Below are 12,813 nucleotides of genomic sequence, written 5' to 3'. Positions count from 1 at the left end.
GAAAGGATCCCAAGAGAAAGCCCGTGGGGAGGAAAAATAATTGAGACGTCCCACTCTCGTCACGGCTGGAGAAGGCAACGGCGTTTGTAAGGAAGAGGCGCACGCCGCAGTAAAGCAAAACGAATTTTAACCTTTTACAATCAAGAGCGCACGCATCCTAATTCGACGCGAGTAACGCCCAACAGAGATTGCTGACGAATCAACAGAGTTGCGAACTCTCGTTTTGGTAATTGGAAAGTATCCAGTGGAGATGACATTCCTGGCCTTTCGTCCTCGCGCAATCTCAGCCGCAATTAATCATTCGCCGGTGCCGTAGCGCGTCGTGTGAGCCGAGCGAGTTTTTTTATTTACACGCTCGCGGAAAGTGCGGCGCGCGTAAAAGTCGAAACAAAGCGTTCGTGAAACGGGCGCGGGGGGATTCGGCTTACCGCCCACTGAATCGGACAGTCATAAGAACGGAATATTTAACTGACGCACTTGTCATCGGCGGCAATTCTCAAAGACGTCCCCGTCGTTTAATTAGTCTCGAGAGTAAAGAGCTCAAAGAGCAGAGGCGCGAAGAAATTGGGATGAGAATGCAGCTGTCGCGTGGGCGCGTTGCGACGCAAGCATTTCTTTAAGACACGGTCGTAATTAGATTCCGTCGGAGAAGCTAAAGAGTAATTATACGGAAGGCGTCGTCGATACTGCGCCACACGCGTTGCAACCCGAGTTCTTAAGTCCCGCTTTGATCGAGTTCCAGCGGGGAATCGGATGAGGAAGTGAGAACATAGAGAACGCTATGTTTTCGAAGGTACGCGCGTTCCGCGATACTTTGGGACGCGTTTCGCGCGAACATGTGTTACGAAAACCGTCGAATTATAACCGGGATATTTTTACGGCGACGCTTTCGCCGCTTTGCACTTGCTACAACCGCACTCTCGACACGGTCGGCGATAAAATACAATTTCGAGCACGCTCGCGAGTATATCACTCGATACGATCTCTACACTTCGCCAAGAATTATATAGGAATGTCATAGATTCGCGCTTTCTCTAATTCCCTTTCTCTCGTTTAAAAATCGAAATGCTTCAACGATGAACCAATTCTACTAATAAATTTACGAGGAAACTGAGATTTCTCGGGATACTTTTAGCCAAACAACAGCCGTCGTCGTTTTATCTTACGGCAACCAGCGCGACGACTATCGTCTAATCTATTCCGAGCGTAATAACGAAATATTAAAGATGCAATATGATACCGCGATTCTCGACGGATCCGGCGGTGTTGAACGCCGAGGTGACGCAGTGACACCGCGTGGACGTCACCGACGTCGCAGCGGCGGCGGCCGCGCCGAATTTCTCAGATTACATAAACCCAAATAATCTCGTGAGTCATTCTAATTCTGGCCGACGGGCTTGCACCGTTTTCCACGTTCGTCTCCCTGCTTCTCTATCCGTCTTGTTCTCAATCTCCATCCCTCCTTCGCGCATTTTCAGTCTTCGCCCAGCCGCCTCGCCGCGTCTGTCTGGCACACAAATAGCCGCGACGTGTGTGACGACAGTCTCTCGCATACACGATGGCCCACTTTTCCACGTGGATCCCGAAATTAAAGAGCAGCCGATGAGAGAGCACCGTTTGCCTTTTCATTTTCGTCGCGGGCAACGCGCGTTAAGAGCGTTGATTTCCTGCCGCGCTTCCTTCCTAAATGGCACGCTCGGCGCTGCTTGATTAAAAGCTCCCGATAGACAGCAACGGGGAATAGAGAAAGTTTCGTGCTTTTTACTCCCGAAATTCAATGACGGAACAAGACAAACCGGAATTGCAATCGCGTCCTCGCGTGCGATTTACATCACATCGGCGTTACACGCTGCTCAAAAAAAATTTATGACTATATTTACTCGGAATACTTCCGACAGTGAGAATATAAAATGAACATAAAACATTTTCTACTCGTACTGTTCAACCTTTGGAACGGGTAAAATATTAAATGAAGCAGCTAATTAAGAAAGATTACTGTTTATTACGTGACGTGACATGAAAATTGCAACTGAAATCAAGCATTTTCGATCATGGCTAACATAACTGAGCTTTTTACTTCCGGCGGAAAACAACCATTTCGAAAAAGGGATTTTCGGCCACAAGAGAGCCTTCGACCGGAAAATAAATAAACGGTCGCACGTTTACGCACGCTATATCGCGTGTCGCGCTGAAAAATGCAGCGAACAACGTCGAGTGCATTCCGCGCTTTTTAACGATAATTCGACCAGCCACATTTCGTCCGATGTATGATTGCGTCAATGTAATTGCGATCGTGGGATTCACTGGCCGTCCCAGATCTCCTATTCACGGTCCATTTTCACGAGACAACGACGACTCAACCGCATGTCACGGCCTCGTATGCGAGGTCGTAGGTAATGGGAATCGTTACGCTTTAGCTGTAACTTCAGCGCCAGGGCCGCAAGAGTTGCGTATAATAAAAAAGGTCAAAAATGGAAAAACAATCAGACTTCAAGACTCGTTTCCTCGTCAGTTAACTTTAATTTTAAAACCCAAAGCGTAAAGAAATAAAAAGTAAATAAGCTATGATTAAAATAATCAATAAAACTATGCGACATAAATTGCACAAATATTTTTGACCATCAAACATTTGAATTACCGAGCCCGTTTCTTAATTGTAACTCAAATTACAAGAAAATAATTTAGTTGTGCAGAGTAAATGTTAATCAATGTTGATGTAAACAATTCTTAATTCTTTTTTCCTAGAGAGAGATAATTGGAAAGAATTATTGTTAATTGGAAATAATTGGAAGAATTTCTTTGGATATTTATTTCAACGAAAGCTATTTATTTTAACGAATATAGCTGTAGAAATCGAATGGTACGCTTTTTCCAGCAACTAGGCACAAATACATCCCTGGCCCGTTTTATCAGATTCACACATCAGTATAAAAGTACCGGTCCGATGCGATTCGGAAGGAAGTCGCCGAACAACGCTGTGCAACGATGACGAGAGCGATGCTGGTCGCAGTTTTAATACTGTTTTCGATCTCCAGTGTAAATTTGGTCGATTGTCTGATTCAGGACAGCCTGGGAAGATTTCTGGGGACTTTCGCCACGGTTAAACAGTATATTTTGATCGTTAATATCCTTGTGCAAGGAGACGCGTATTTTTCGTTCCGCGTTTGTGTAACCACGTGACTTTCCTTTTCAGAGTGAAAATACCTTACTTGCTGAATCAAGTGTGCGACGATTCGCAAGGTTCTAACACGACGCGACGCGACGCTTGTTACGGCTGCTTCTACCGCGCGAGCGTCTTACCGCAGGATTTCTCCATGCTCGTAGCGATGTCGATGTGCGCCGACAGTTATCTTAACAACACCAGCTACGGTCACTGTCAGGCTTATTTACGAGTAGGTGCAAGGATCGGCCGTTTATATTCCTTTTTTCTAAGATATTAATTCTGCATTTTTTAAATTGAATATATATAGCAAGTTGATTTTGTTTTATCTAGAATGTGACCAGTACGCCCAACATGCGAAGTCCTAGGTTAATATACTGCTCGTTCCTCGAATGCATTCGTCAAGTCAATAAGGACACTTTGGTAAGATTGAACTTTGAACCAACAGCTATTAGATATGTTACATTGTTCTGCGATTGCCTTTACTGCCCTTAATGCAGCACGTCCTCATTGAATGCTATCGTCATCTTGCTCTATTTAGAGTACGTTCGTTAAACACACACTTGCAAACTTTCGTTTCCAAGTATCGGCACTTAGAAGTTAATATCGGGAAAAAATTAATATAAATTGCTCACATTTATTAATTATTTAAAAATTCTGCAAGCATCTACTAACCGATTAAATATCACTTTCCATTTATCTGTTTTAGTGCATAATGCTCGATCTGTAAATATTGTAAATAAATAATGAGAAACCTATTGCAAATATTATCTAGATTGTCGATGTCAGAGGACCTAGCAGATCGTCGCGAAGTGCGCTGTGGCGAATCAAGCAACAAAAATCTTTTCTATTCTCAAAGATTGTAGTGCCGAGAAACAGTGTTTGTATAATTAGACAGACTAATGCAGTTGCTAATACAGCCACCACTGTCCGCACATTACCTATAAATCCGCGCAGTGGCAAGCAGCAACCTCTACATTCTTGAGACTACGACTTTCTCGTTTGGGAATGCACTGATGATGTTTCTCTATGCGAGATCGTAATCGCGCGGATTGTCTCGCGCGTATTCCGCGAACTATGTAATTATCTTGTATTATACAATATTGTACAGTCTCCTGTTATACACGTTGTGTCGTACGTATTTTATGGATTCCAACTGCACGGTGAAAACTAACACGAGAACGCGAAGGACGCTCGACCTCCCGCTGACGAATACTTTCCGCAGCTCAGGGGATGTGTTCGCGAAGCCGCAAGAATGTTCCCTAACTTCAACAACGTTTACGTAAACTACACGGAGACGCAGCTCGCGCAATTGTTCGTCAACACCACTGCCTGCGTGTTAGCGAAAACCCGTTGTTCCTACATGAACCCGGTAACCGGCGAGCTTCAGGATGATGACATCGCCAACAAGCTGCACCTACCGTCATTCAACGCCATCCTCGTCAACACCGACTACGACATCAACATCGTGCAGCTGCCGTTCCGTTACGGCAGCGCCGACGTGTGCACAAAATACAGAAACGTCCGGCAAGCGACTTGGCCCAGTGTCGTGTGTTAATTTACAAACAGATATTATCGCGCCAAGAGAGCCGGGCGGTATCCTCGGCGAGTTAAATGACGCACGGGATGGTTTTACCAAGCAGCCGTTGCGGAATGAAATTACCGTGCCGCTTGTTGTTCGCGGTAAAGATTTGTTTCCGTTGGCGCCAACATTTCGATCATTTGTACCGTTTCGTTTCGCCGCTATTAATACGAGCGCTCGGCAGTTACGTGCCAAGAAAATATTTACACTAGAAAGACAAAGCTTTGTGTCTCTTCTTAAGAGAATTCTTCAAGAAATCTCCAAAAAAGAATTGATTCTTAAAAAATTTCACTTTTCTATCGCAATATTAATAGAATCGCAGTCACTATGTTTACAAGAAAAATGAAATCCAATGTGATGTAAAAAAATGTATATTTATTTTTAAATTAAAAAAAGTAGAAAAAATATACCTCCATTTTTCTATGTTTAAGTCATTGTCTCTTTCTTGTTTGACTTGAAGAAGAAAACAAAGATGTACCAAAAAAAATACAAAAAAAACCAATGAATTAAAACGTACTTTGCAGCTTTGCTCGATAATGTCGCAGCAATTAGACGACTCAAGCAGTCGACTAATAGTCACGAAGAATTAGACGAGTCATTCAAAAATTCGCGATATGCATCGTTTAAAACAGGCAACTTTTTGCAGAAATACCTCTCACGTTTTCACAATAACGGAATGTTAGAATATTCAGATATAAGATACGTGTACGTAAAAGGTACCGCGCGCGATGCATATTATTTTTTCGTGAAAGAAAAGTTTCCTTTATATCCGAGCACGCGAGCGAGCAAGTTTCCATCTCAAGGATCACGACGCGCGTTTCGGCGTAACTTTTTCACAGACGCAATCCGCCGAATCCCGCAGGCAAAAAGGAACCGATACCATGTTATTCCCCTATCTCTCTTCCTCTCATCCTGTCGTTTCCTCATCGTCGTCAAATCGCGCTTCATCGTTTTCTCAAGACTGTGCCAGGTGGATAGATGTGTCGCTGCCTGACGAGGACTCGGCATGCAAACAACTTCATAACGACTTCGGTCGTCGAGCGTGAAAATTCGCAAATATGAACTCACCCGGTGCACGCCCATCGGGCCGCCGTCACGTAATTTTTATTTATTTTCGTCAGAGCACGCGGTGGATGCGAAAAACGCAAATAAACACGGGAAGATGCGCGCCACGAGTCGGCAGTCAAGCAGAATTTTCTCGACATTTAGACGGCGAAAACCCGCCCGTAAAACTTCCTGGCAAATTTTAAGATTTCGTGAAATAGAATTCGCAGCGCAAAGCCGGCAGCAAATAAATATTTAAATGACGCTAGTATGATTTCGAGAATCGTCCACCGCGAATCGTCGGCGTGCGAGAATGTTCTTATGTTCTAATGCGTTCGTCTGTGGGCGAGCGGTTAATCTTTTTCGCGGAAAGCTCCATCTGTATGTATCGATAAGCCACGTTTGTACATCCGCGAAAAAGAAAAAAAAAGAGAGCAGAGAAGAAGAGAAGCGGCGTAAATAAATAGGAGAGATCGCTTCATTGCGCGGTAGTGACGCTTCACTTAACATCTTCCTCGAAATAATTTGAAATATGCAAATACAATTGGCGCACGCATTTGCGTGCGACGCGAGAATGTGTATCGCGAAGAAAGGAAGAGAGTAGACGAGAGACGCGAAGACCGCGCGTGTATATTCGAGTGGCTCACGGTTCAGTTCTCTCGGAGTCAATCTAACTTAATATGCAGATGCAATACGTGGAATCGAGAGATGGTACAACGAAGCAAGGGGAACCCTGAGTCACTCCTAGCGTCGCTGTCTTTTCCATACGCCCGTCCTTACCACAACGCCGCACTTTTCTAATCGATAGCTGCAGTTATCAGAACGATTATTGACAGGCAAGAGACACAGTAATTTAGCGTTTAGTATTTTAAACGAAAATTCTGCAATTTAGAATAAAAAGCGTAATATTATAATTTATATTCAAAAGATAGCATTGCAACTTTAAAGAAAGCAATGTTGATCTGAGAAAAGCGGCAATATAAATGATAATAAAAATTTGTGTATGTTGCTAATTAGAATGTTGTTATTTCTACTTGACAAAATATTTTTTAAATGCAATTAAAGAATACTTAAAAAAAAATACGCCCCCCAGACCCGTATTAATATCGAGGAGTCCCAAGCTTTTTCTTGACAAAGCTCAATGCATGCAAACGACACTCGTATATCAATTAAAGATACAAGAGAAATATCAAGGAATATTCATCGAGAGATTAATTCAATAGCACTCGTGAGCTTAGCGAATTTCGCTTTCAGACGCAAATACAATTCATTGAGAATTAAACGGAAGAATATCAGGACGTATTCAGCCCGCAATTTATACGATCCCCTTTTGAACTTCCGCGCAAACCTCTCGCGCGTGAGTGCGCACACGCTACAACCTACGATACAATATATTAATCACTATAATAAATGATGAAGCTAAGCTGTGACTTTCGAGAATATCACAGAAACCCCAAAACAGAGCTTCCTTTCAGGCGGTGATAGCTCTCAAGCCAATATCCACTTTCGAATTTCAAGTAGGTCAGGTCGATTACAAACATCCCGTGCGCCACGAGTGCCGTCGCTATTTCCAGCCGATCATCGCTAGGAATGCATTAGCCGCGAGGAATCATCGACAGATCGGTCCGGTGACAATCACCGTACGACCTCGTTTTCGAGAAACCGACATCGATGATGCCGACGACGCGAGTGAATCATGCGAAACGCAAACGGCGATTGCGCAAGCGGCGGCATCATCAAGTGTGGAGGCGTATGTACGGGCGTAAACAGCTTCTCTTGACAGAGAGAAAAGGCACGCGAAAGAGAGAGAGAGAGAGAGAGAGAGAGAGAGAGAACGAAAAATTAACCAAGCCACGTCATCGAGAACTACGTGAAATCAGGACGGCTCATCGCGTTTCCATCTGCTCCAATTCGTGCACGTCCTTCCTAATGCGTTAACGAAGAAAGGTATCAAAAATCTCGATCCGAAAAAGTTTCGTTCTCAGATACACGCGAGAATGTAAGCACGTTATCTAAACTAAGAATTTAGAGTTTTTATGATTTCAAATGAGATAAGATTAAGAAAAAACCGCTTAAGAATAAAATATTGTATAATCGTCTCATATAAAATGTTGCTTTTATATGTAATATCAATAATTTTCAAATAATTTCTGAAAAAGCACAATATATATATATATATGTGATTGAAAAAAGTCAGTAGTCAGTAAATCAGTTAATCTGAATGATTTTTTAATTATTTTATTTCTAAAAAAACAGAATTATGTAAATTTAAAACTATTTCGCTGAAAGAGATTAATCAATCTCATTGAAAAAACGTTAAAATATAATTTATTCTTAATAATCACGAATACTACTATCTACTTAAAAGTCCGAGACAACAATAAAAAAAACTGTCAGTTGTTAATCTAAAAGCTTCTCGATTCGCACGAATTGGATAAGTTCCAAGAACACAATTTTCTGTGATCTATATTCTACATAATCGCGATGTAATCTCTCATAACTTAGCGTGACTGCTTGAAATAACGTACCGCTTCCGGCGCATTTTTATCCCCATTCTTCTAACATCACAAAACATGTGTGTGTATCTGCTGTTCTTAAGCACAATTTCTTCTCATACAACAACACGGGCTAAGTCGTCAGGATAAGATCGACGGAAGTGTAAAAATTGAACAATGTATATGTGCGGGCCAAAAAAAAAAGCATCTTTGTAAATCAAATTGCATTCTATCGGACCTGAGCGAATGTAGATGATCAGAAAAGAATAAACCATCCGTCGAAATAATGCTAGCCACGGAAAGAGATGTGATTTTTTTTCTCGGCAGAATAACACGCATGGAATGTTCATGAATATAATAATATCGAAACATAGTATCGCAATGCAGGCAATGGCGATGACCGTGAGCGAATGTGCATTTATCGGTTCATCTTGTCAGAAAACGCTGATGACGATCACCTATCCTACACGCAATCCCAATGCGACCTGGACGCGCGACCGACTATTTCTCTGACCTTTACCTAAATCCTACCTAAATCCTACAACAATTATTAAAATATACCCATGTCATCCGTGTTTCATGCTTTTTGAACTTTAGACATTCTACATTCTCTCTTATCTTCCAAAAAAAATTTAAACGATGTCATGATATAGAAGTTTGCTAATTAATTAATGTTAAGAAATTATGTGCAAGTTTCTCAATAATTATTATAATATTAGTAAAAATAAACTACTCAAATAACATTACACAAAAAATTTAATGTTGTAATTGCAATTTCGTGAATTTTTTTAATTTACTTACGCAAATTTATTTCTCGCCGACATATCTTATCAAATAAGTATTTGCATTAATTACACCAATTGCAACTTCTATTTTATATCAATTTTAGACAATAAATAAATAAATTTGTGAAAACCAGTTGTTTGATAATCGTGGCGACATCTACGAGGGGCTTCACAAAGTCTCACGCGGTTGCTCTTCACTAAAAATGTTCGCGGCTATGCTCGAACCGCTGATCGAACTGGTTTCGAGTAGAGTCTCGGATAAACCGGAAATCTTGCGGGATAGCTCACAGACATTTGTCTAACGTGGTCACGCAATTTGTCTCTTAATGGCAACCCGGAAATCCCGTACGTTTCGTCGAAGTAAACTAACTGCAATTTCTAATCCAGCTATTCCAGCCGATGTTTTAAATTGATTGCGATAAATCACTCCACACCGATTTTCCACCATGTAGTATAACAACATTGCGATTCTACGAGTAAATATATGCCAAGTGCTTCGTAGAATCTCCGAAGAAACTATGGAGGAATTTAATCACGATATGTGTTCGAGCAAGGAAAGTGCTTCCAAATAAATTTCAAAAACTAATAAATTAAATTTACAAATTGAAATAAGTTAAGACTAATTCATCATCAATTTATACATACATACATATATATATATATAAATAAGAAAATATGGAAATAAATTATATGCTGAAAAGATTTTTAACATTGTTCATCATATCTAATTTAGTGTTTTGCATATTGATTTAATCGGTTACGATATGCCCCAATAATAAAGGAAAGATAAAAAGATGCAATTATATATTTTTTGCAACGCCTTCAAGCTACAAAGTCGTCTCCCCTAATTATTTTCACAGTGCTCGATCGGCCGTTACACTCCTATTAATTGACGGGTCAATTGATCCGAATTAAGGCGGCGCCCAGTGGATTCAAATTAAGATCAATATCTTAGATCGTGAATCGGAATATTACTGCAACTGCAGTATCGATCAACCGTAAATTTCTTATGTTCAAACAATGGGAAACCGTCCGTAATTTTGCACCTCCTTGTATGAAACCTCCTTGTATGCGACCAGCATCTACCATGGAACGCGCCGCTTTAACATTATTACAATCCCCTCGAAAAGAAAACTGCTTCACGAGTTATAGGAAGCTCTATTAACTTTAAAATCATACGCGCATATATAATAATCATCGACTTTACGCAATGTCCTCTTCTAATATTTCATTACATAAAATGTGTAATAATCATTTTTATGGAATATTATATTTTCACACGAAATTCTATTAAATATAAAGCGGTATATATATATCAGATCATTAACTTTATATTTTCAAACAAGATTTTTGAATATTTCCACATAGGATTTAAAATATTTCTATACAATGTCGCAGATTAACCATATCACTCATTAATTATAGATTTCTGAGGTCATTTAGAGGCAAAAATCTTTATAAATATCAAAATATCGAGGCTACATTAGTTTTTAAACGAGAAATATTTAAAATTGACTGATCAGATTCTTAAAAATTCACGCGCTCAGGCGCTGCTATTAACGAGTGATACAATTAGCCTGAAATACCTTGTATATTTTACATCTGTTCTTTCAGTAATATTAAAATAAAAATAAAATAAAATATTAATAAATTAGATTGATTCACCGGCACGAGCAGCCAGCACGTGCTAATTTGATCCGATTTATTTATATTCTATTTTATTTTCATTTTTATTTTAATATCATTAAGAGAATAGATATAAAATATATTTAAATATATTATTATAAGATATTTCCGACCAATCGTATCACTCGTTAATAGCAGATTTCTGAGGTTTATATGGTAAGAATATAAAAATCAATATGCGACGCGCTTGAACGCGTAAATTTTTGAAAATCTGATTGATCAACTTTAAACATTTTCCGTTTAAAAACTTATTTTAGTAGTCTCGATATTTTAATATAGATATAGATTTTTGTCTGCAAATTACCTCAGGAACCTACTATTAGTGAATAGTACGATTGATTTGGAATACTCTGTATAAAAATATTTTAAATCTTATATGGAAATATTCAAAAATCTTATGCAAAAATATAAAGCTTTAAAATATTAAAAGAAAAGATTGAACAAGAAGCTTTTCCCAGAATAAACATGATTCTATTCTAGGATACCTAGAATTTCTAGGACATACGATAAACTACTTTCAGCATCTGCATCTAACAGTCCTTAACAAGAATGTTCATTTATCTTATGCAACATCACGATCTCCATGATGCAATTGTGCAGATTGCCATCTGACGTAAGCGAGCGCTCGCGTAATCATCTATATTAAAGGTTTCGCCTACGTCATACCACGAATATGATGTCACGTTAGTAGAGAATTTCTCATTACTTATTTAAATACATTGCATTTAAGTTCTAAAGCGCACAAGCAATGATTAGAGATCCATCTTATAAGAAGTATTGTATTTTATTTATGCGTTTTATCATTCATTTAGCATATCTTTATCATTCCATCTTGCTTTAGATTAATAACATAGCGCGATAAAATACAATAAATTAACCCATAATAAAAAGTAACGTGAAAGTCTTGGCGTATGTCTATGAATTTAAATGATTGTAATTAAAATAATTATAATCAAACTTTGAGTGCTTTGCATGAACAATAAATAAAAAATTAAGTTCAACAATCATAGATAAAAATGTCAAATTTTATTATAATTTACAGAATTTTGCAGTACTTGATTGCAAATTGATATCATGAATCATAGTACTTTATTACTCAAATATTTTTAAAAAATTATAGGAAAGAATAAAGTGTAGTAAATAAAGTAAAAAAAGGTGTAAAATTGTTTTAAAATATTAAAGAACGATCGTTAGCAATAAAACATTTTAAGTAATGCTACAAATTTGAAGATGCAACATGCCGATATGATAAGACTAGCACGTTATAAATGGATATTAATAAAGCCAAGTTCACAGGATGAACAAGTACAGTTTACCGGGAGACTGGAATCTCTGGCGTCATCGTTGTCAATGACGTCACCGTCGACGGGAACAGGTGATAGCCACTGTCAACGAGTGACGTCAAAGCGAAGCGGACATCGAACCTGGCCGGCGCGTTTGCGCAGACTATACGATTGGCCGATGCGACATGCATGTACGCGATGTTCGCACACACAGAAGATATTCCGTGCGAAAATTGCAATGTACAAAATTAAATTATATCGATGCATAAATAACAATCATGTTAGTCGAGCAATTACGGCGGCGAAAGTCACGAGAGCGCGCATAACAGTTGATAGCTCACCGTAGACCGCGACCGTCACTTCGTCCGATCTCGTTTTGTATGAAATGTCATGACTTACCAGTGACGCAGGATTGTCAGTCATGCTTCGGGGTAGCTTCCCACGCAACGTTCTAGCCAGGTGATGGTCCACCCGTCGAAATGCACGCACATTCACAACACAGCACTACAATTCACGGAAACCGTCGCGGCCATTTTAGCACTACGGCGATGTCATATGCGACGATCGTATGCGAAGCAACAGCCATCGAGCTGCCATCTCCCGGATAAGAAACAAAATATAAACATGCTCGCCGTTGATAAATAGCTTTGTCTTCTATATCCCTTGGTGATTTACCATCCCTTCATATATCTTACCATTCGATTATTATCTTATTCTAGCTATCAGAGAGCGCTGTAATACACGACAGAAATTTCCAAGCTTGCAACGGCAAAAAATT

General features: G+C 39.5%; 2 protein-coding genes across 3 annotated transcripts in view; one reads left to right on the top strand and one right to left on the bottom strand.

The window, feature by feature from the left end:
- The window catches only part of Pdk1 (Phosphoinositide-dependent kinase 1), a 286,368-nt gene extending 273,690 nt beyond the window's left edge, over positions 1-12,678 (bottom strand). Inside the window, exon 1 of the mRNA XM_067360045.1 lies at positions 12,435-12,678. Within this exon, the coding sequence (XP_067216146.1) occupies positions 12,435-12,458 (24 nt within the window). The 5' untranslated portion in view covers positions 12,459-12,678. The remainder of the gene's footprint in view (positions 1-12,434) is intronic.
- Positions 2,188-5,089, top strand: LOC105672858 (uncharacterized). Of its 2 annotated transcripts, XM_012368045.2 has the most exons (5): positions 2,188-2,393; positions 2,876-3,107; positions 3,194-3,392; positions 3,494-3,583; positions 3,936-4,476. In XM_012368045.2, the coding sequence occupies exons 2-5, from the start codon at positions 2,986-2,988 to the stop codon at positions 4,143-4,145; spliced, it is 621 nt and encodes a 206-aa protein (XP_012223468.1). In that variant the 5' UTR covers positions 2,188-2,393; positions 2,876-2,985; the 3' UTR covers positions 4,146-4,476. The 2 variants fall into 2 exon arrangements, with proteins under 2 accessions (XP_012223468.1, XP_067216734.1); XM_067360633.1 differs by lacking the exon at positions 2,188-2,393 and having other exon boundaries at positions 2,733-3,107; positions 4,386-5,089.
- Positions 12,679-12,813: the final 135 nt, after the last annotated feature.

Source organism: Linepithema humile, chromosome 1 (assembly GCF_040581485.1).
Source record: "Linepithema humile isolate Giens D197 chromosome 1, Lhum_UNIL_v1.0, whole genome shotgun sequence".
NCBI lineage: Eukaryota > Metazoa > Arthropoda > Insecta > Hymenoptera > Formicidae > Linepithema > Linepithema humile.
This window is presented reverse-complemented; position numbering and strand designations above follow the sequence as displayed.